This window comes from Xenopus laevis, chromosome 5L (genome assembly GCF_017654675.1).
Source record: "Xenopus laevis strain J_2021 chromosome 5L, Xenopus_laevis_v10.1, whole genome shotgun sequence".
In the NCBI taxonomy this organism is placed as follows: domain Eukaryota; kingdom Metazoa; phylum Chordata; class Amphibia; order Anura; family Pipidae; genus Xenopus; species Xenopus laevis.
The window spans coordinates 134,553,664-134,577,305 of record NC_054379.1 but is presented as its reverse complement, the minus strand read 5'-3'; the positions used below and the strand labels follow the sequence as shown (position 1 = coordinate 134,577,305).

At 39.4% G+C, this 23,642-nt stretch overlaps 1 protein-coding gene across 4 annotated transcripts; it reads left to right on the top strand.

Moving 5' to 3' along the window:
* Positions 1 to 3,211: 3,211 nt before the first annotated feature.
* Positions 3,212 to 22,770, top strand: ammecr1l.L (AMMECR1 like L homeolog). 4 transcript variants are annotated; one of them, XM_018261893.2, is made up of 8 exons: positions 3,212 to 3,577; positions 6,879 to 7,202; positions 11,190 to 11,300; positions 12,778 to 12,892; positions 14,757 to 14,847; positions 16,454 to 16,550; positions 19,636 to 19,663; positions 20,333 to 22,062. In XM_018261893.2, exons 2-8 carry the CDS (start codon positions 6,892 to 6,894, stop codon positions 20,339 to 20,341), a joined length of 762 nt encoding a protein of 253 aa, XP_018117382.1. In that variant the 5' UTR covers positions 3,212 to 3,577; positions 6,879 to 6,891; the 3' UTR covers positions 20,342 to 22,062.
* The last annotated feature ends 872 nt before the right edge of the window (positions 22,771 to 23,642 follow it).

The window sequence follows — 23,642 nt, the reverse complement described above, 5'->3', positions numbered from 1 at the left end:
ATCCCAAGCATTGTGGATAGCAGATCAAATACCTGTATTGCGCCACTCCACTAGTGAAAATCTAGTGCTAAACATCCTGGTGTAAATTATTTAGCATTCTGATAGCTGTGCCCTAATCTTAAAGGAGAAGGAAAGCTCCAAGACAGTTTATTGCCAATAGAATAGCCACAATAGTGCAAGCTAGAACGCTATATTTATTCTGCAGAATGCTTTACCATACCTGAGTAAACAGCTCTAGACACTGTCTCTGTTTGTTTAGGATAGAAGCTGCCATATAAGCTTGGTGTGACATCACTTCCTGCCTGAGTCTCTCCCTGCTTACTTACAGCTCTGAGCTCAGATTACAGTAGGGATGGGAGGAGGGGGAGAGGAGCAAACTGAGCATGCTCAAGGCCGTGCCCTGAAGGTTTAAGATGAAAACAGGAAGTCTGATACAGAAGTGCATGTGCACACAATAAAAGCAAAGAAATATGGTGTTTCTTTTGACAGAGGACTCAGAGCAGCATTACTTTGAGGGTTTACTGGTGTATTTATATAGACCTTTCTGATAAAGCTTACTTAATTTTAGCCTTTCCTTCTCCTTTAACTCATACATTTTATTGCTATTGTCCCAAATCATCAGTGGGTGTGAGGTCAGTGAGTTGGTGGATTTTTAGAGGGACCCAAAGCACATTTTAGACACAAGTAATATTTATACATGACATAGGGAATCCTTTAATCCCCAACTAGCGCCTGCTGGTATTTAACATTACAAAAGGTGGCTGATGACTAAGCCATTACAGGGTGTTAAAGAAAAACAATGTAGGTCTCTATAAAAATATATTGCATAAAACCGCTCATATGTAAAACTATGCTTCATGTAATTAAACCATTTTTCATAATAATATACATCTTTATTAGTATGTGCCATTGTTTAATCCTAAATAGAAAATTGCCATTTAAGAAAATAAGGGCAACCCCCTAGGATTCACGGTGCACACAAACAAACCAAACACACCATACATGTTAGGTCACATGAGCCAATTAACAGACAGGTCTTTTGCTTCCCACACTTCTTCCTGTTACAGATAGAGTTGTAATATTTCTGGTCAGGTGATCTCTGAAGCAGCACACAGACAATCACAATATGGTGGTTCAAGGCAAGAGATGTAAAAGGGCAATATTTACTTAAATATATATTCCAGTTTGATAAGATTCTCTAATATACCACTTAATTTGATATAAACTGTTGCTTAAAGGGATACTGTCATGGGAAAACAAATTTTTGTCAAAACGCAACAGTTAATAGTGCTGCTCCAGCAGAATTCTGCACTGAAATTCAAAAGAGCAAACAGATTGTTATATTCAATTTTGAAATCTGACATGGGGCTAGACATATTGTCAGTTTCCCAGCTGCCTTCAATCATGTGACTTGTGCTCTGATAAACTTCAATCACTCTTTACTGCTGTACTGCAAGTTGAAGTGATATCACCCCCTCCCTTGCCCCCCCCCAGCAGCCTAACAACAGAACAATGGTAAGGTAATGAGATAGCAGCTGCCTAACACAAGATAACAACTCTTTGGAAGATCTAAGAACAGCACTTAATAGTAAAAGCCAAGTCCCACTGAGACTGATTCAGTTACATTAAGTAGGAGAAATAACAGCCTGCCAGAAAGTAATTCCATCCTAAAGTGCAGGCACAGGTCACATGACTGGGGCAGCTGGGAAACTGACAAAATGTCTAGCCCCATGTCAGAATTGAATATAAAAAGATCTGTTTGCTCTTTTGAGAAATGGATTTGCAGAATTCTGCTGAAGCAGCACTATTAACTGATGTGTTTTGGAAAAAAACATGTTTTTCCATGACAGTATGTATCCCTTTAAGGGCTATTCCACACGGGGAGATAGCGACGCGTTTGCGGTCGCGGCGACAAAGCGCCGCGACCGGCGCAGGCGACAGTTTTGTATGGGCGCCTATGTAAAAACGCCTGTGCTAACCACACGAGGCGATGCGCTTTTCAACAGTCGCCTGAAAATGCCTCGCCAGGCTTTTTCAGGCGACTGTTGAAAAGCGCATCGCCTCGTGTGGTTAGCACAGGCGTTTTTACATAGGCGCCCATACAAAACTGTCGCCTGCGCCGGTCGCGGCGACTGTCGCGGCGCTTTGTCGCCGCGACCGCAAACGCGTCGCTATCTCCCCGTGTGGACTAGCCCTAAGTATTCATATAGGACATATAGTTTTCCTTTAACTGCTCTTGTTTATAAAAATAACACTCTATATAAATGTTTGTTAGTGTGGAGGCGATTCCTAATCTTAGGGACCCTCCAGTTGCTGTATATCTACCAGCCCCCAGGATGTTATAGTTGAAATTTAAATACAGCACACAGGCTGATTATGTATAGTAAAGCAGGGTTGCCAGGTTGGCGGTTTTCCAGCCAAATTGGGCTATTAATTTAAAGCCCATGGTTTTGAATGTACAAACTAGCCAAGGTATGGATTTGGGCTACTTTTTGGGCCTTTTGTTGGTTTGTACTTTGGAAACAGCCAACATTTTTCTCTTGCTCTAATGTACAAAGCCTGCATTTCCCAATGCATGTTGGGTAATGTAGTTTTAGTTTAACAATGTGCCAACTGCCAGGTTTATTGAAAGACTACAATACCCAGCATGCAATGGGACTAACTTATGCAGAACCAGACATTTGGGATCTGTTCTGTACCAAAAGCATTTTCCGGTGACTTTTCTCAGTTTCAGACGATTTTGGGACAACAATCTGCTGGCCACCAAAATGTCTAGAGGTTGAACTGTTTTACCAATATTTATTACAATTGTATATGAATTAGAGCCTTATGGGCCCCTATACCTCCTGGGCCCCCACTGTAGTTACGTCCCTGGTGACGGGTGAATCTGTCCCATTTTGCTTCATGGAAAAATTTGCAAAACAGTGAAATTTTCGCATATATTCATTTATTTTTTGGACTTTTTTTCACTGCACATACTGTGCTATGTTTGGGCTACTTTTGAAGTGCCTCTTGGCCAGTTTTGGGCTAGTTTTGTAGCTGACTTTGGCTGGTTTTGAAAATTAGACCTGGCAACCCTGTAGTAAAGACAATGGTTGGTAAAATACACCATGCTACTGCACCCTAAGAAGTTGGGGGCTAGGGCCCAGGGCAAAACCTCTCCCTGCCCTACCCTAAAACCAGACCTCTGTATGAGTGTGGGTTGATACATTAAAAGATAAGGCAATATGGCCAAACAACACGCTGCTCTCATATCCAATTTATTCATGCAGCATGTTTGCTTCTGTGACTGAAAGCCGACAATTTCTCCTCAGTCCCTAAATCTTATCAGCATTCGCCCCGCCCCTCTTCTCCTCAATTCCCGACTTTTCTCTTTCAGTGACCCTATGGCTGTCAAAGCTAAATAAGGCCTGACCGGTCCCGCGGAAGCCAATAGGATGAGACGCTGGGCAGCACGCAAGCAGTGTCACGTGACTGGAGGACGATCGAAAGAAGGGAAGTGGGAAGCTGCACTTTAATACAGAGACACACCGGCAGGCAGGTCAGAGGAAGGAGGATTCCTGTCACGAGGTGGAACGTGAGTTAACGGTCTGTTTGGCAGAGTGACGTCACGCTCTTTTGGGTTTTGATGGGGAGACAGAGTGTATGTATTTCTGCTGTTCTCCAATATATAAGCTCGTCAGTAGCTCAGTATGTATGATCCTCAGTGCTCCCCGTCTGGTACTTTATGTCTGGCTCCCATACATATACTTCCTCTAGTGTATCCCTGTGTCAGCACGTACAGAAAGCCTGCAGGGTGTCTGCCCAATTCTAGCCATAGTCTCCTGCATTTTATTCCTCCAGCAGTAGCTCTAAAGCTCATGCAAAGCTCCTGCTGTGTGTAACTGTGTATATGTATGTGTGTATATATATATATATATATATGTATGTATGTGTGTATATATATATATGTATGTATATATATATGTATGTATTTGTGTATGCAGCCTACACTAGCACTCTGCATATATATCTTGCAATGTATTCACCTGCTTCAGGGGTAGCTGTATATATATCATTAATATATGTGTACCACACACATACACTTTCCCTAGCAGTATGATTACCCCTGCAATGTATTTACACACACATATATATATACCAATCACACACTCCAGCAGTGTCTATATATCTGCTGCAGTGTATTTACAGGGCTACTGTTTATATGCGACTGACACTTGACAGATACACAATCACATCCTTTTTCCAGCAGTATGAACATACCTTGCTTCAATTTCTTCTGCTCTATGTCTGTCCAGAACTATGTATGTCCCTTTCTGCATCTATCCCAACGGAAACATAAATACCCCCGCAGTATGTTTGTATATCTCTATTCTCTATACCTCAATATCTATGTATGTTCCCCCTGTCTTCTCAGGGCTGCCATTGTGGGGTACAGGGGGTACTGTCGTCCATGGCCCAGTGAAATCTTGGTCCTGGGCATGAGTGGACAGCAGTTTTTATATTTCAGTGTATGAGATCTCTGTAACATGATTTGTGAGATTGTAGTCGAGTTTGGAGAAAAAAGACACACATAGATCAAACTCAACCTTCTGCTGTAGTACAACCTGCCCAACTGCCAGCGGGACCAGGGGAAGGTGAAATAAAAAGGAGGCTTCTATAAGAGTCTACCTTGACATGGTGATAGGCTTAATAATCTTGTGGCCAAGAGTATTTTATCTTTTTCATAGGTCAAACAGTTGTGTGGCTTAAAACTGTGTACTTGTTATCACAGGGGGCCCTGGCACCAGGTCTGGACTGAGAATCAAAATAGACCCTGGCATTCCAATTACACAAAGGCCCAAACACCCCCCACCAGCCCAATAAATAGTGACTGTCTATGGCATTTTACAGCAGTTCCTCTGCCATTTGCCAGAACCCATGGATTGCCTCTCTGGGCCTGACAGGCACATTACTTGTACAGGGCCCTGGGATTTTCCAGTTGAAATGCTTTACGGCTGAGCAGTAATATGTATGGCTCTCTTGCATGACGTCTGACTACCAGTATTCCATGGTCCTCCTGCATTCTGTCTGACTACTAGTATTCCATGGTCCTCCTGCATTCTGTCTGACTACTAGTATTCCATGGCCCTCCTGCATTCTGTCTGACTACCAGTATTCCATGGCCCTCCTGCATTCTGTCTGAGTACCTGTATGTTTTGATCTCCTGGCATTTTGTCTAACCAGCAGTATATGCAGCCTTGCTTAATTTTTTTTAATCCAGGAGTATGTATATGCCTCCTGTCTTTTCAGCAGTATGTATACCTACTGCAGTTTAGTTTCTTGGCAATATGTATGATCCACCCTAAGTATGATTTTGTTATATAGCCCCTTTTGCATGGGAAATAGAAGTATCATTACTAAAACAGAGGTAGTGTTGATGAGCAAGCAAACCTCTGTTACTAGTATACATGCTAAAGCAGGTACACGTTATTATAATATTTACATTATATATACTATATATTAATGAATGGCATAAAAATGTATTTGACAATTTCTTAAAAGTATCAAGGGAGCACGACCAGGCTATTCAGATCAAAAAGGATGAGGGAAGGGATTTACTATTCCCCATTAAGTAACAGGTTTAAAAACACTTATTATAATACAGATGGCCTTCCTGTAATTCAGAACTTTCTGTATAAGGGATCTCATACCTGTACCGGATATGGGATCTCATACCTGTACCGGATATGGGATCTCATACCTGTACCGGATATGGGATCTCATACCTGTACCGGATATGGGATCTCATACCTGTACCGGATATGGGATCTCATACCTGTACCGGATATGGGATCTCATACCTGTACCGGATATGGGATCTCATACCTGTACCGGATATGGGATCTCATACCTGTACCGGATATGGGATCTCATACCTGTACCGGATATGGGATCTCATACCTGTACCGGATATGGGATCTCATACCTGTACCGGATATGGGATCTCATACCTGTACCGGATAAGGGATCTCATACCTGTTCCGGATAAGGGATCTCATACCTGTATTGGATAAGAGCCTGTAAAATACCTTTCTCTTTATCTTCTGTGTTGATAGTAGCTGTTGCTTCTGTTGTCCCCTTTTTCATTGGAATCCCAGTCTGGACCTGGACTCATGACAAATAGGCCCTGACAGTTCAATTACACAGAGGCCTAAACAGCCCCAATAAACAGTCACTGTCTATGGCATAAGCAGTTTGGCAGGACTCACAGATTACCAGTCTGGGCCTGCATCAGTCTGTTCCAGAGATTGTTCATCTGAGCTCCATTTTTCTCTGTATGTGCTATTTTATATAGGACAGACACCTATAGCACCCACTTAACTCCTCTTCTACAGTTCTCCAACCAGGGAGAATGAAGCATGGTTTAATGTAGCCTAGATGCAAGGCCTCTCTGTCAGTCACATACACAACCTAAAGCAATAAGTGATTGGTGCAGGACTGTATAAGGGGCAGACTAATTGCAATTGACCATTTACAGGCAGAACCGTGGCAAATTTATACATCTGGTTAGTATTGTAAACCTCTTTATTTCACAAATAACATTCATAGAGAAAATAAAGCAGTTTTTGGGTACATCAGGACAAAATTTTGATGTAAAATCCAAAAAAAAGTTACTTAAAATCAGGGAAATGCACCTATTGAAATGTATTATAAATTGGTGGGACCACAAATAAAAATATATGTAAAATGCCGGAAAGCTTAAAATCAGGGGACTTAAAATTGAGGTTTTGCTGTATTGTTTTTGATCTGATGCTGACAAACTCAACAATCCTCCACACAAAAGCACACAATAACAATGATATTCAGAAGTCTTGCTTTTATGCTGGCTTTTTCAGGGTGTCTCACAGCATGGGGAAGAGGCGCTGCATATCAACCACGGAAAACAAGCCATCCTCAGGATGCTGTGGAGTAAAGAAACCCAAACTATGCCCTTCTTCTGGCAGTATCCAGCCTTCTGTGACAAATAACTGCCAGCCTCCTGAAGACAAGACAGGGGGTCCAGGTGCCCTCGCCCCACTCTCCCGGCCCAACGGGACTGCAAGTGTCAGAGAGCAGTCGGTGGTGACGGCTGAAATGGGCTGCTACTGCTTTGATGTCCTCTATTGTCACCTACATGGCTTCCCACAGCCACGCCTACCACGTTTCACTAATGACCCTTAGTGAGTATCCGATGTACAGGCCAGATCTATTGTGAGCTTTAGGGAATATGGTCTGAAGTATTTACCCTCTTTTCTTTCATTTAGAAATTCTGCAATACCTATAATTGTGTCTGCTCAGCCTAAAATAGACTGGCTAGCTACACAATCATACTAACAGAGTTGCAGAAATCACTTGCATGCTCCAAAATGAGTTATTTATAGCATATACATCACAGACCGCTGTAACGGCTAGCATTTCCTACGGGAACAGTCATGGCTCCATAACAATGATGGCCAGTTCCATGGCTTCTGGCTGCTTAAGACTGTCATTTATTCTCTCTCTCTCTCTCTCTCTCTCTCTCTCTCTCTCTCTCTCTCTCTCTCTCTCTCTCTCTCTCTCTCTCTCTCTCTCTCTCTCTCTCTCTCTCTCTCTCTCTCTCTCTCTCTCTCTCTCTCTCTCTCTCTCTCTCTCTCTCTCTCTCTCTCTCTCTCTCTCTCTCTCTCTCTCTCTCTCTCTCTCTCTATATATATATATATATATATATATATATATATATATATATAATCATCTTTTGTTACCCTACACTTTAAAGGAGTCATTTTGTGTAAAAAAAATAAGAAGAAGAATGTACCAGTGTGTTTTACTCATTTAGAAATAGAAGAATTGTGCCTAAAAAAGTAGTGTTTCAGGCTGATTTATTGAATATTTCTGCAAAAAATTTTAGTAATCCCACCCTTCTCTTCCACTTCCTGCTCCCTGAATTCCCAGGCTGTGCAGGGGAGCTGGTGGCACTCAGTTTTTTGCATTGTAGGATAGGAACCAATCAGCAGCTAGCGGGACCTGATAGGGAACTGAAGCCTGACTTTGCTTGCAGGACTGTGATTGAATGTCCCCCTATTACTGTGCTTCTGGCAGGGACAGTTAGGTCACGCCCACCCCTCATTTGAAACAGGGACCAGTGAACATCTATAGGGAGTTCTAATAAGGGGGCTATTAAAAAAAATTTAAAGATAATATACGTTTTTTTAGCACCATGTAAAAGCCACACCATATATATATATTACTTATAATTGCCTACAAATTTTTTTTTTTCATTTATCCTAAATGTCTCCTTTAACCCCTGTCCTGTAGTTATCCACGTTATAAACTTGCCGTCTTGGAGTCTATTCTGAATGTTAGATTAGTGTGACAAAAAATGTTCAACTTTGTTCTAGGTGCAGTAACTATAAATATATCTTATGTAAGTATGTTGATACATTTATTTTGAAAAGTGCTGATTGCACCCACAAATAATTGCAGTCCAGGAGCTGTTACTGAACTCCAGCTTCCAACAATGTATCAACTTTCCTGCTGGGTGGACATCCCTGATGTATGAGCTGGGGTTTCTAATGCGATTTACAAAAGGAATCTTACTGTGCAGTGCAATGTTTTGCTTTGTCACTCTCTAATTTTAGAGCAGGGGTGTCCAACCTTTTGGCTTCCCTGGGCCACATTTGAAGAAGAAAAATTTTCTGGGGCCGCACATGAAATACACAACACTTTTGATTTATAAAAATAAAGGAAATACACAGAAATTAACTACAATACCAGCTAGATAACCAGATTGAGCTATACACTGGAATATGGGACAAATATAGAGCAACCTTCTCAGGGTTGCCAGGTCTAATTTTCAAAATCAGCCCAAAACTAGCCAAGTGGCACTTCAAAGGTAGCCCAAAAATAGTTCAATATTTGCAGTAAAAAAAGTCTTAAAAATAAATGAATGTATGTGAAAATATGCCTTTTTAAAATTTTCACTGTTTTGCAACAAAGCAAAATGGTAGGTACAGACTTGACCATCACCAGGGGCGTAACTAAAAGAGGCCCAATTTGTAACTGGCGTATTTTCATAAATTTTTTTTTATTTCACTGCACATATTGTGCTATGTTTGGGCTACTTTTGAAGTTGAATAAACAATTTATTTATAATTCATTTTTCAGTTACAAAATTTATTCTCTATTTTTGATACTATGAACTGTGAATTTAATTAAGAAGTGATTATTCATTGCAATGCACTTATAAGCTATTAAGTACATTTACCTCATAATTAATTATCTTAAAAAACAAATCAATTGATTATTGGGAATCACAGGGGGCTTGGGAATTCATTTCTTTTTAATTCATTTTGTATTAATTCTAATTTATTGCACTGCTCTTTAATTAACATGATTGAATAAATAAGTTGAGTGAACAAATTGGTTGTCAAATAGATTTAATAGTGAATTAATGCCTTATCCTACAGACCTACACACAGTGAATTTAGTAAAAATAATAATTCCAGAAAATTATGGAATAGGTATATGGCCCAGGGGTGTTATTACACAAATCCCTACTTCCAAATTTATCATATCAAATGCAAAGCACTAAGACAGACTAAAAGAGTAAAAAATTCTGTACCTGTAAAAATACTGTGCAGGTGTATTGTGCTGAACCAGGGGAGCTGAGGTAATCATAATTGGTTGCTGTGGAGTGCAAGAGTGCCAGACTTGCCAGTAAGCTGCAGGCTGAAGCTAGCCTTTCATTAGGCAGGAGATGAGCCACATAGTTTTGGGAGTTGCTCTCTCTGTGTGCCTTTATGACGCTGCCAGACAAGAGGGGGCAGGGCCCAGCAAAGCCAGGAAATTGGCGCCAAACAGTAGCTGCTAGCTAACAGCAGCTAGCAGCCGTTGGGGAGACTGGTGCGGAGAACACAGGCGGTGACGTCATACGCAGAGCGCCGGCGCTGACGTCACACGCAGAGCGCCGGCGGTGATGTCACACGCACCACGCGCACAGTAGAGAGGCTGCAGCCAGTCCAGCAAAGCTGTGGGGAGAGGAGGCGTGCCTTTGCTCTGACGCGCAACATGGCAAACAGATTGCTTCCTGCTGGGCCGCACGGATCTCCATTCCGGGCCGCGGGTTGGACACCCCTGTTTTAGAGTGATAAGGCCAGGTAAGCAGTCTTCATATATTGGGTACAACTTTAACTTGAATGGTTACACCCATGGTTACACAGTAGCTGATGTATATAAACTACAGTATTGTTTCTGAATACACAGGTTTTATCAGTGCAGGGGAAACTGCACATGATATGTAAGTGCATATAAAAAAATCATTATTGATGTTACTGCTTCTTTAAAGGGGTTGTTCATCTTTAGCTTAACTTTTAGTATGTTATAGAATGGCTAATTCTAAGCAACTTTTCTATTGGTCCTCGTTTTTTTTTTAAAGTTTTTGAATTATTTGCCTTCCTTTTCGGAGTCTTTGCAGCTTTCACATAGGGGTCCCCATCCAAAAACAAATGATTTGTAAGACTAGAAGGGTTATGTAATAAAAGGCACTAACATTGCCCAGGAGCAATAACCCATAGCAACCAATCAGCAGGTAGCATTTACTGGTCACTTGTTTAAATTCAAACATCTTATTGGTTGCTATGGGTTACTGCTCCTGGGCAAACTTAGTGCCTTTTATTACATATGGAGGCAAATGTACTGTTATTGCTACTTTTTATCAGTCATAAAGACCCTCTCCTATTCATATTCCAGTCTCTTATTCAAATCAATGCATGGTTGCTAGGCGAATTTTGACCCTAGCAAACATGTTTCTGAAATTGCAAACTGGAGAACTGCTGAATAAAAAGCTAAATAACTCAAACTGAAAACCAATTACACATTTTCTCAAAATATCACTCTCTGCATGCTGTTTTTGTAGATGTAATTAGTAATGAACTCTAGAAAGCTGCAGAAAGGCATGTTATCCCCTTTCATACAGCTATATTCTTCAGTATTTATGCAGCCCCCTATCAAATAAAGCAACTCTTGCCAATTTAAGTTGACCCTTGTGTCTTTCATGTTTCATATACCTGCCTTAGCTTGCAATCTACTTATAAAACCATCTTTGCTTTTCCTTTAAGTGCATGCTGACATTTTCAAGCACAAATGTCCCATATGGGATTTATCTTTTCCATATTTTAATTGCCCTGTTCTAGTCCTTTGTTTGTTACGTGGAAGGCCGGACGCGACAAACGTCTTCGAGGCTGTATTGGGACCTTCTCTGCCATGAATCTTCACTCAGGACTCAGGGAATACACCCTAACCAGGTACTGAGAGCTCTCTAGCGTTGCCATGGTACAGAGAACCTATATAATCATGGTCTCTAATTACACATACCTCTTTACTACTAACCAGACATTGAGGGGCAGATTTATTAAAACTCACCACAGAAAAAATTCCCCTACTTTCTATTCAATCCTATGGGATTTTTATTATGGTATTTGTCAATGGAGTTTACCATTTGATAAATACGTTTTTAAAAAAAAATCCCATAGGAATGAGTGGAAAGTGAGTGAGATTTATTGTGTTGAATTCTAAAAGTAGTAGTAGTAGTAGTAGTAGTAGTAGTAGTAGTAGTAGTAGTAGTAGTAGTAGTAGTAGTAGTAGTAGTAGTAGTAGTAGTAGTAGTAGTAGTAGTAGTAGTAGTAGTAGTAGTAGTAGTAGTAGTAGTAGTAGTAGTAGTAGTAGTAGTAGTAGTAGTAGTAGTAGTAGTAGTAGTAAGTAGTAGTAGTAGTAGTAGTAGTAGTAGTAGTAGTAGTAGTAGTAGTAGTAGTAGTAGTAGTAGTAGTAGTAGTAGTTAGTAGTAGTAGTAGTAGTAGTAGTAGTAGTAGTAGTAGTAGTAGTAGTAGTAGTAGTAGTAGTAGTAGTAGTAGTAGTAGTAGTAGTAGTAGTAGTAGTAGTAGTAGTAGTAGTAGTAGTAGTAGTAGTAGTAGTAGTAGTAGTAGTAGTAGTAGTAGTAGTAGTAGTAGTAGTAAGTAGTAGTAGTAGTAGTAGTAGTAGTAGTAGTAGTAGTAGTAGTAGTAGTAGTAGTAGTAGTAGTAGTAGTAGTAGTAGTAGTAGTAGTAGTAGTAGTAGTAGTAGTAGTAGTAGTAGTAGTAGTAGTAGTAGTAGTAGTTAGTAGTAGTAGTTAGTAGTAGTAGTAGTAGTAGTAGTAGTAGTAGTAGTAGTAGTAGTAAGTAGTAAGTAGTAGTAGTAGTAGTAGTAGTAGTAGTAGTAGTAGTAGTAGTAGTAGTAGTAGTAGTAGTAGTAGTAGTAGTAGTAGTAGTAGTAGTAGTAGTAGTAGTAGTAGTAGTAGTAGTAGTAGTAGTAGTAGTAGTAGTAGTAGTAGTAGTAGTAGTAGTAGTAGTAGTAGTAGTAGTATAGTAGTAGTAGTAGTAAGTAGTAGTAGTAGTAGTAGTAGTAGTAGTAGTAGTAGTAGTAGTGTAGTATAGTAGTAGTAGTAGTAAGTAGTAGTAGTAGTAGTAGTAGTAGTAGTAGTAGTAGTAGTAGTAGTAGTAGTAGTAGTAGTAGTAGTAGTAGTAGTAGTAGTAGTAGTAGTAGTAGTAGTAGTAGTAGTAGTAGTAGTAGTAGTAGTAGTAGTAGTAGTAGTAGTAGTAGTAGTAGTAGTAGTAGTAGTAGTAGTAGTAGTAGTAGTAGTAGTAGTAGTAGTAGTAGTAGTAGTAGTAGTAGTAGTAGTAGTAGTACATACTTTACGCCTATTGTTTTGATTAGCAACATCTAAGGCTTGTGTCTATTATGCTGCAGTGCCCTTAAGGACAGCCGTTTCCCACCACTTACTTGTGAGGAACTGCCTAAACTGTCCTGCTCTGTGTCACTTCTCACCAACTTTGAGGATGTGGGGGACTTTATGGACTGGGAGGTGAGCATTATCAAGCAGAATATTGACATTAGCAAAGTAGTTTTAGCCAAGGTACCCCATAGATGAAATGGTGGCGCTAATGTTCATCTGATGGGAATAGAATAGAGAACTTGATATGTTTCAGCCAAGTGTTTAGTGGTATTTATTTGCCTCAGCCGGCTCTTTACCATGTGTGGGAAAAAAAGCCATAATGCACCGTACTGCATTAATACTATAAGAGCAGGTCTGGACTGGGAGTCAAAATAGGCCCTGGCATTCCAACTTCAAAGAGGCCCAACCAGTCCCCTACCAGCCCACTTAATAGTCACTTTCTATGGCATCTTACAGCTGCCCCTCTAGCATTTGCCAGAACCTACAGATTGCCAGTCCAGGCCTGTATAAGAGTATTACCAGCCTAATTGCTCACCAGGGGGGTCCACATACTGTATGATATATAGGTGCATGCGGGGCTCCTGCTTAACTGTTGCTAAACTAATTTACCCTGCAGCCATATGCAGGGTAAGAGGTGTATATTTCAGCGACAGCTAGGGGTTGCCACTGTTTCCAGAAAAAAATACCGGACTTCCTATATAGTCTTTTTTCGCTATTAACAACATTAAGATCAATCGTCATTTTTACCGGACAGACCAGTAAAATACCGGCCAGGTGGCAACCCTAGCAGCAGCTGGGAAAGGTTGGTTGCAGATCCCAGCATAGAAATAAAGAGTTAATCAGAGCTCCACATGATCCTTGATACACAAAAGGTTTGTTTTTGTACTAGTTAATTTGTGATCCTGTTCCTTTCACATATGACATGTATTATCAAGTGTTTAACCAGGCAGTGGAGTTTGATACATAAATCCTTTTACTCCGACTCCTCATTTTATGGTACCTCCAACTACAACTCCGACTCCTCTGTTTTTAAAGGAACAGTAGCACCAAAAACATTTAATGGTATCAAAATCATTTACAAAGTAATTTATATATAATTTACTGTTGCTCTGCACTGGTAAAACTAGCGTGTTTGCTTCAGAAAGACTACTATAGTTTATATAAATAAGCTGCTGTGTAGCCATGGGGGCAGCCATTCAAGCTGGAAAAAAGGAGAAAGGGCACAGGTTACATAGTACATAACAGATAAGCCTTGTCCAAATGTTTTTTTATCTGTTATTTGTTATGTAACCTGTGCAATCACTGTGCTTTTATCAGTGTCTACTAAAAGTACATTATATGTTAATTACTTAAGAAGGCTTTAATATTTTGGTGTTACTGTTCCTTTAATATACTAATGTATTTTCCATGTTGATAGAAAGACGTTAAGTACACAACATACAAGGCATTTTATCACTGCCAAAGCTCAAAAATATAAACCACATCCTTTGGTAATTCTTAACCAAAATGAAAGTTAAACCACATAAAACAAAAACAATTGGGAAAACCTAAAACAACATATATAAATTGAACCTGACATATAGCTGTAGAATAGCTGTTAAATTCAATCCAATCCAAAATTAACTAAAGTATTGTTCTTAGAAACAGAATTACTTCTACCATATCCTCCTTCATAGAAGCTCTTAAATCTGATATGATTATTTTAAGTGCTTGTATTTAAAATTATTAGGAGTCAGTACATTTCGTATTTAAAGCAAATCATCAGTTTTCGGGCACTTTTTTTAATAGGCCTAATTAAACGGTACATTGAGCACGTTGAGTATTCACAATATAATCAAGGATACTATACTATATGACTTTTGTGTGCTTCCTTGTAGCAGTTTTGGATTCTGGCTTTGTATATTGATGACAAATGGTACAGTAAGCTTTTGGGACCCCAGGCAAATCCTCTTCTTATACGCAGGTTGCTTTTTAAATGCTGCTTTACTTCTAGGTTGGAGTGCATGGTATCCGCATCGAGTTCCTTAATGAGAAGGGAATAAAACGCACAGCCACCTACCTGCCTGAAGTAGCCAAGGAACAAGGTATGTTGGTGGTTTATTACACTGAGGGATTGTAATATCCTAAGATATTATTCATAAAATTAATATATTGAATTAATAATATTCGTTTGTGGTTTGTAATATTTGATAGCAAGTTACGGGAATTATCAATTTATAATAAAAGATATGTAGAGTTTTTCGTTAACATACTTTTAGATGTGGAGCTGCTGTACCAATTTGCATGATGACAGCCATCCAGCAGCCAATTTATTGCAATATAAAGTGAAATTCTTTAAAATGGCTGTTCGTCTTTACATTAACTTTTAGTAATATGTAGAAAGTGATATTCTGAGACAATTTGCAATTTGTTTTTATTTTATATTTTTTGTGGCTTTTTAATTGTTTAGCCTTTTGTTGACCATTTCTCCTGGTTGCTATAATACAGTTTACACTAGCAGCCATGCAGTGGTTTAAATTATAGACTTGAAGATGAAAAGTAGAGTCGATGGGTAATAAAATGTAAAAATGACAATAAAATTGTAGGTGCCAGAACAATAGTATTTTGGCTACCAGGGACAATGACCCCCTTTTGGAAAGAGGCAGAAGGCAAATACCATATATACTCGAGTATAAGCCGAGTTTTTCAGCCCCCAAAATATGGTGAAAAACTCAACCTCGGCTTATACTCGGGTCAAGTGCAAAAACGGTTGCCGGCATCTAAGAATAGTCACCGGCGCCTAAGAATAGTCGCAGGCTTCCAAGAATAGTCGCTGGTGCCCAAGAATAGTCTCCAAGAATATTCGCCGGCATCCAAAAACGAGACGCTGGCACCCAAAAACAAGACACCGGCACCTCCAATGGGAGCAGAAACCCTAAATTTTTTGATTGAAACTTACCAGAAGCTGCTGCATTTCTCTCCTTAGGCTTATACTCGAGTCAATAAGCTTTCCCAGTTTTTGGAGGTAAAATTAGGTACCTCGGCTTATACTCGGGACGGCTTATACTCGAGTATATACGGTAATTGAAAAAAAATATATATAAAAAAAAAACACCAATTGAAGACTAACTCAAAAGATAAGAATAGAATAATAGAAGTTAATTTAGAGGTTAACAACCCCCTTAAGGAAAAGGGAAATATAATTATATTTATACTGTGGTGTTGCATACATAACTGTTATTTAACCCCCATTCATATATATTATAAAAAAACAAAAATTTATAGGGATGCACCGAATCCAGGATTTGGTTTGGTATTCGACCAGGATTCGGCCTTTTTCAGCAGGATTCTAATTCGACTCAATCCTTGTGCCTGGCTGAACAGCATTCGAATCCTTAAAATAATGTGATTTTTCGTCACAAATCAAGGAAGTAACAAAAAAAAATGTTTTAGCCACAAGAGCTCTCTTTTCCCCTCCCTCTAACTTATTTGCATATGCAAATCAGGCTTTGGATTCAGTTTGGCTGAATCTTTCACAATGGATTCGGGGGTTCAGTCAAAGCCAAAATAGAGGATTCGGTGCATCCCGAGAAATTTATAAGAATTTTACTTTTGACCCTGGTGAATGGCACTGACAATGCTGACAATCTTTACCCAGTGTTTTGTCTGTGAACAAATCATACTAAAGGAATAACTTCAGAATTATTTCAGACTGGGATCAGATCCAGACAATAGACTCTCTGCTCAGGAAAGGTGGCTTCAAGGCACCCATCACCACTGAGTTTAGGAAAACTATCAAACTCACAAGGTGAGAATCTTCTTCTCTTCCCCCCCCCCCCCAACACTGTTTAAAAAATCTATTGCACTTCTTTTCTTTGAAATATGGAAAGGAACTGGAAAAACCCTACATAGCTGGTAAGGCATTGGCAAACTAGAGATTCATTGCACTCACTGCTTTCATCCATATTGCAAACTTACCATCGTTCACCACACTCTCATTTTTTGCTCCCTTTTGGATCCAAGGCCCAGCTACACATTATTTTATGGACTTTCAATGTGTATTTCCATGCTTGTTTGCAGGCTATTCACCCTCTATGGCACCCCTTCAAGCAAGGAGCAGGGTTTGGTGTGACATTACTGGTGGCATAGCCATTCTGAAACAAACAATTGAATTATGCAGAATCCAGCAGGAGCAGTTCAGTCACCTGTTGAAACCCACCTGACATTCTTTCAGTTTCTAACTTGCAGTTTCCAGTTCAAAGCTAATTACTGACACAATTATGCAAATCCAAGGAAACCAAATAAAATACCCCCTGCAATTTCTATTAAAATGCTTATAGCAATCAATATTGGATCACTGCAGAACATCATACAGTCCTTTCTGTTGAGAGGGTCTTCTTGTTGGTAAAGCATAATGTAGCTAAGGCCTTATAAATAACATTTGTAATGAAAGGTAATGAAGCCACTGAAATTATGAAGAAACACTGGTATTTTTTGCAGGATGAAAGCTCGGTCCTATATCTGCCTAAGCAGATTTTTTATGGTTCCATGGTAAATTTGAATTTTCCAGTTGGTTTTTTTGGTCAAAACTCACAATTTCGAGTTTAAAACCTCCAACTCATATTCAAATCCAAGATTTATTACCCCCCTACCCTGGAAATGACTTGAATTCGATAGGTCACCACCTAAAACCTGCAATGTTCATGTCAAAGTCAATGGCAGAGGTCCGCTGACCTATTTGAAGAAGTTAATAGCCTTCCTGACATTCAACTTTTTTTCGGAGAATTCGAGTTTTCGGTTCGGTAGCATTATTAAGAATTTTAGACATTCGAGTTTTTACTTAAATAAGATACCATTCAAGTTTCGAGGTATAAAAAAACTCTAACACTTGACCTTTGATTAATAACCCCCATAATGTTGACCCCTCTAATAGTTTCCAATGTGGGAAGAGATTGCAGGAGATGACATTTGAGGTAGCTATAAAGTATATACTTCTTCCAAATGTTTCATATCAAAAATGTTTTAGCACCAAGTGATGAGGTTACAGTTGAGAAAAACAACTAACAAATTAGGCTCTGTGTACTTTGTCTCCCTGATAAAGTGGAGTGGAGGCTCTATTTACCTGCACACAGCTTAATTGTTATAAATGGACTTCAATCTTTGGAAAGGGGACTGTATGGAGGAGTAAGCTAATTGTGCCAATTAAAGGACAATGAAAATTAAAAATCAATATTAACTTTAAGTAAAAACATGTTACATACTATAAGCTTGCGGGATCCACAACATGCCCTTTTTTTAAAGGAAAACTATACCCCCAAAATGAATACTTAAGCAAAAGATTGTTTATATCATATTAAGTGACATTAAAAAATCTTATCAAACTGGAATATATACTTAAGTAAATATTGTCCTTTTGCATCTCTTGCCTTGAGCCACCATTTCGTAAGGGCTTGTGTGCTGCCTCAGAGATCACCTGACCAGAAATACTACAACTCTAACTGTAACAAGTATGGTTTATTTGGTATTTTGGTGTGCACAGTGAATGGTATGATCACAGGGGGCTGTCCTTATTTTTTAAAATGGCAAGTTTCTATTTATGATTACCCAATGGCACATACTACTAAAAAAGTAAATTATTAGGAAAATGGTTTATTTACATGAAGCAGGGTTTTACATATGAGCTGTTTTATGCAGTATCTTTTTATAGAGACCTACATTGTTTGGGGGGGTATAGTTTTCCTTTAACTTAAGGCAGTTTATTTAAATACGGGTGACCATTTCAGCATACAGAACATAAATCATAAAAATAAATCCTGCCCACTTAATGCTACCTCCACACATTTGATGAGATCCCTCACTAAACTAGACTACCAGCAGAAACGCATAGATTGTGGTCACCCCTGTGCTTACTTGTTTGGGGCATTGCTCAGCCCCCTCAATTTCTCACACAGACTCTCAGTCACAAACTCCCTCTGCTCCTGGCAGTGGCAGGCAGCACCCCCAGCCCCTCTGGGAGTTCCTAACACATAGGGGTAACTTTCCTGCTCTGTGCGCTGCTCAGAGAGACCTCCCTAACATTTCCACTACAATTAATCCACAGAACAGCCTTCCAGTGGAAAGTGAGCTTCAGTATGAGAAATGGACCACTGGAATGGATTGTCTGACTTGCCAGTTCCTTTGGGGGTTAGACCGCAAAACCCATGAAATAGAGAAGACATTCTCTGTTTAGCAACATCTCCCTTGAAGCTTACATCTCCCACTATGGAAAACTTAAAGGGAAAACTCACCTTTTTACACATTTCTTTTGTCACTTTATCACAATACATATCCTCAAAGTATATATCCCTTACATGTAAGCTTGAAATTCAGAAATCCTCGTGTTTTTTTGACACAGAACCCACTTCCACTTTTTTATCCAAAACATACTACATGTAGCTAAAAGCTACATGCTAACTCTAATCAATGGAGTTTAGCTTGGAGCAGTGACCTGCGGGTCACATGACCAGGCTTGGACTAGGAATAAGCCCTGGCATTTCAAGTACACAGTAGCCCAAACAACCCACTGCCAGTCCACTAAATAATGAGTGTCTGTGGCAACGTACAGCAGCCCCTCTGGTATTTGACTGAATTCACAGATTATTCCTGCTGTGTTTGCTGCATATTTGTGAAAATGCCTGATGAAAAGATGTCATTTTTTTTCTTGCATTCTTACATATATCCGTCAATAAATGATATCCTGTTAAAACAAAAAATCTTTTTTGGGAGAACCTCAAGCTGTAAGAGCAGCTTTATAAAGAGATGCTAAAAAAAAGATAACCAAGCGTTGGAAAAGGGGGTTACAGCTGTGGGATTGGTATTAGTATTTTTAAACTTTACTTTCATTCTCCTTTAAGGTTTGACTTCCCTATATATGATTTACGTGTGAGTAACCCATTGGCCTATTTTTGATTCTTAAATAAATATGTGAACTATAAGTATCACTCATTGTATGTGAAGTACACATCAGCACGGGTGTTGCAGTTGCAAAACATCTGCTTTGATAATATGCTGTTTGTAGGAATTCTTTTTTGTGAGTACCTAGGCACAATTCATGGGTGATATTTCACTAATTCTGAGTTGTAAGCACTTTAATAGAACACAGAAGGGACATTTTATTGTGTCTCCCAGAGTCCATTAGTAAGGGCCTTCCAGGTTGTTAATGTTTTTTGTTTTTTTAAATGTAATGAAATTTAAAGTGATTCTGGCACTAAAAGTCTAATCTTCAAAATATTAATGTACATTAAAAGTTGCCTATAGGTCATGTTGATTGATATTGGCTGATAGTTATGCTTTTATAAGTAATTGTTACATGAAGTTCCTAAACCTGAGTTTTGCCAATATCGCTGCCCCTTCATACATGAACATGGGGGATCAAATGGATAATGTAAAAGCTTCAGGCAAATACTTTTATGGCAAATTTATAAATAGCATGCACAACGTTATGATGGATGAAAAATAAGTTTAATTTTTGATGTCTGTTTCTCTTTAAGTAAGAAGACGTGTGCCCATCAGAATTCTGATTTCTTTTTTTGTTATTTTTTTAAAACACAGGTACCGTAGTGAGAAGATGACAATCAGCTATACAGAATATATGGCCTCTCGCCAGCCGGTACAGCAAAATGGCACAGTGCATGCACCTCCTCTGTATACACATTACTCCTGACACAGCGCCGCCCCCATCACAATCCTGCCCCTCGCTCGCCGGCAACGCCTGTGACCTTCTCACATCTGACTCCTCGTCTGCTCCCTCCTCTTGGTCCAGTTACTTGTACTACTGCACCATCTTATAAGCTTCACTGGAGGGCAGGGAGCAGCACCCAGAGTCTCGCAGACACACACAGCCTTACCTCACCCCCGCGCTCTCCATGGAACTTTTCGTAGAAGGGAGAGCAAACAGGGGTGTCACGGCCTCCTCCAACCACTACGGTAAAAGAGGTTAGCCACCCTGAAAAAGCACTTTTAGGTTTTTACATTCTTATTGTTATAATTTTTTTTATATACTTATATAGTCCTGCTTTATGGAATTAGCTCTTCTGCAAGTCTTCAGCTGGCTTGGATATGGACTAAAGAGACAGCAGGATCAGCAAGGTGCTGTAAGTTACACACACACAGAAGTTCATTCAAATTAAATAGTTGTGTAGGTTTGCCATTTGCTTAAATATACTATTAGGACTGGAGTTTTTGTGCGGTTTTGAAGTCATGTAACAAAAACAAGGCTCTTCCTCTGCTAAGTTCCTTACTTACTATTTTTCTCTCCCACATATATCTTTTATTGGGGGAGGGGTTTCGAAAGCTATGATGGGGCGCAAATGTGAGGAATGGAATGGATAGTGTCTAACTAAACTCTGTATGTGCCATTGGTATATACCCTGTTGCATTTTTCTTGCTTGAGGACTATTCACAAACCATTACTTACAGATCTATTGTTTACAGTGTTACTGGTTTTCTTTTCTACCTCCACTCCATGTGTTAAATAAGGAGCATATAGGCCTAGTACAAAGGTACCATTCCTTAAATAGAGTTCTGACATTTGGGGCTCGTGCACCATGAAGGCGCAAGCCCCTTCCTTTGGGGTAAGGTAACTGTCACTATAAAATAGTAAGCATCTCCCATTATATACATCAGTTTACTAAATAGTATGACATGATGTAGATATGTTTGGAGCAACAGCTCTAGTAAAGTGCAAGTACATGTGGCAGATACAGCAGGGTGCCCATAATCCTGTGCCGTAGCTGTATCTGATGGCATTAAACTGAAATAGTTTATATAGGATTACCACTCTGTTAAATATACTATTGTAAAGGACATTTTTGCACGGTTTTTAAAGTTAAGTGAGAAAACATGGCACTTTCTTTGCTAAATTCCTAGTTTATTACTTTTGTCTTTCCCACCCATCTTATGTTTCTGTAAGCTCTGACGGTGCAAAAGTGTGAGGAATGGAATGGACATCACTTGCTAAGTATGCACAGTCGAAAAATTCCCAGTGAACTCTACATATGCCATTGGGATATACCTTGTTGCATAAACCATTACTTCTTTTTCTTGCTTGAGCACTATTAAGAATCCATTACTCAGAGATCTATTGTTTACAGTGTTATTGGATTTCTTTTCTACCTCTCCACTCCATGTGATGAATGGGGAGCATACAAGCCTACTGAAAGCTGTTTACAAAGGTACCATTCCTTAAATACAGTACTGACAGTTGGGGCACTGACACCTGGAACATGTAAGCTCTTTCCTATGAGGTTAGGTAACTGTCCCCATCTCACACTATAAGACAGATAATAGGCATCTGCCATTATATATACACCACAGTTTACTACATAGTATGATATGATTATGCCTGTAGATATTATATTTGGAGAGGCAATTGTATGGGAGAGAACAGGGAAATAGTGAGGTTTTTGCACATTACGTCAGGCTTCCCTGTTGCCAGCTCAGCCTTTATTCTTTTTCAGATAGCATATTTAAAGGGACAGGAAAAAGTGTTGGAATGACAATATAATGTAGTTGGCCTGCACTGGTAAAACTGGTGTGTTTGCTTCAGCAACTCTACTATAGTTTATATAAACAAGCTGCTGTGTAGCCATTTAAGCCCAGGATACACAGTAGATAAGACGTTCTGAAGAATCCCATTGTATACTACAGAGCTTATCTGTTATCTATTGTGTATCCTGTGCCTTTTCTCCTGTTTCACCTTTGCATGGCTGCCCCATGACTACACAGCAGCTTATTTATATAAACTGTTGAACAGTTTCTGAAGCAGATACACCGGTTTTACCAGTGCAGGGCAACAGTACATTAAATTGTCATTCATTAAAAACGCTTTAATTTTTTGATGTTACTGTTCCTTTAATGTGCTAATGAACCATCTGAGAGAGAGAGGGTAAAGATACCCTTTACACAAACCTTCACTTCCTCTGAGAAAATCAAAAAGATTGTTTTCCTTTCCATGCTGCTGAAAATAAATTTGAAATGATTTAATCTGGGATCAGTCATGTTTTATTGAAATGTGAGGTGAACAAGTTCATAACAGAAATTGAGTTCCTGGGGCCAGAATTTATGTAAAGCTACACATTTCCAACAGTCCATGCATATGTGACTTGCAAAAAAAACTGCCTGGTTTCCATCTTTCTTCCCTTTGATTGTATGAAAGTGTTGCCTTTTCATATAGAGAGTTATCCTGGTGCTACTGTGTCTGGCCTAAAGCATTTCACAGTAAGATCCTCATATTGATTGTAACCATGGCAATGGTAGAGTTATGTTGTGTGGATGCTTTGCTGCTTTAGGGCCATAACAACTTGCCATTATTAAAGAAACCATTAATTCTGTGTTTCTTTATGAGAATGTGTAATCATCAGTCCATGAGCCGACCCTAATTGGCTTATGGCTGAGGAAAAACCGTTTTGAATAAGCCTAATCCAAGACCTGATTTGAACCCAATAGAGAAACTAGGGCAGGACTTGAAATGAACTGTTCATGCACTATGTGAGTGGACAAAAGCAATTCTGCAAGGAAGAGTGGGCTCACATTCCTCAACAGCTATTAGGGTTGCCACCTTTCCTGGAAAAAAATACCAGCCTTCATATATTCTTGACATTTTTCCAGGTGGCAACCCCAACAGCCAGGTAAAAGACATTCTAGGAAGCATTTGGTTTCAGTTATTGTATGAAAATGTAGTACAAACCATTCAGTTTAGGAGGAGAGTTACTTTTTCATATGGGGCAGATTAACTTTGTTGACTAAATGCAGTAGGAGGAAAGTACCCTGGGCCTTTTACTGGTAGTGATTTTGGTCATCAGGGGGTGGACTAACAAATAGGCTTTCATTGTCCTTTAAAGGAATTGTTCAGTATAAATAG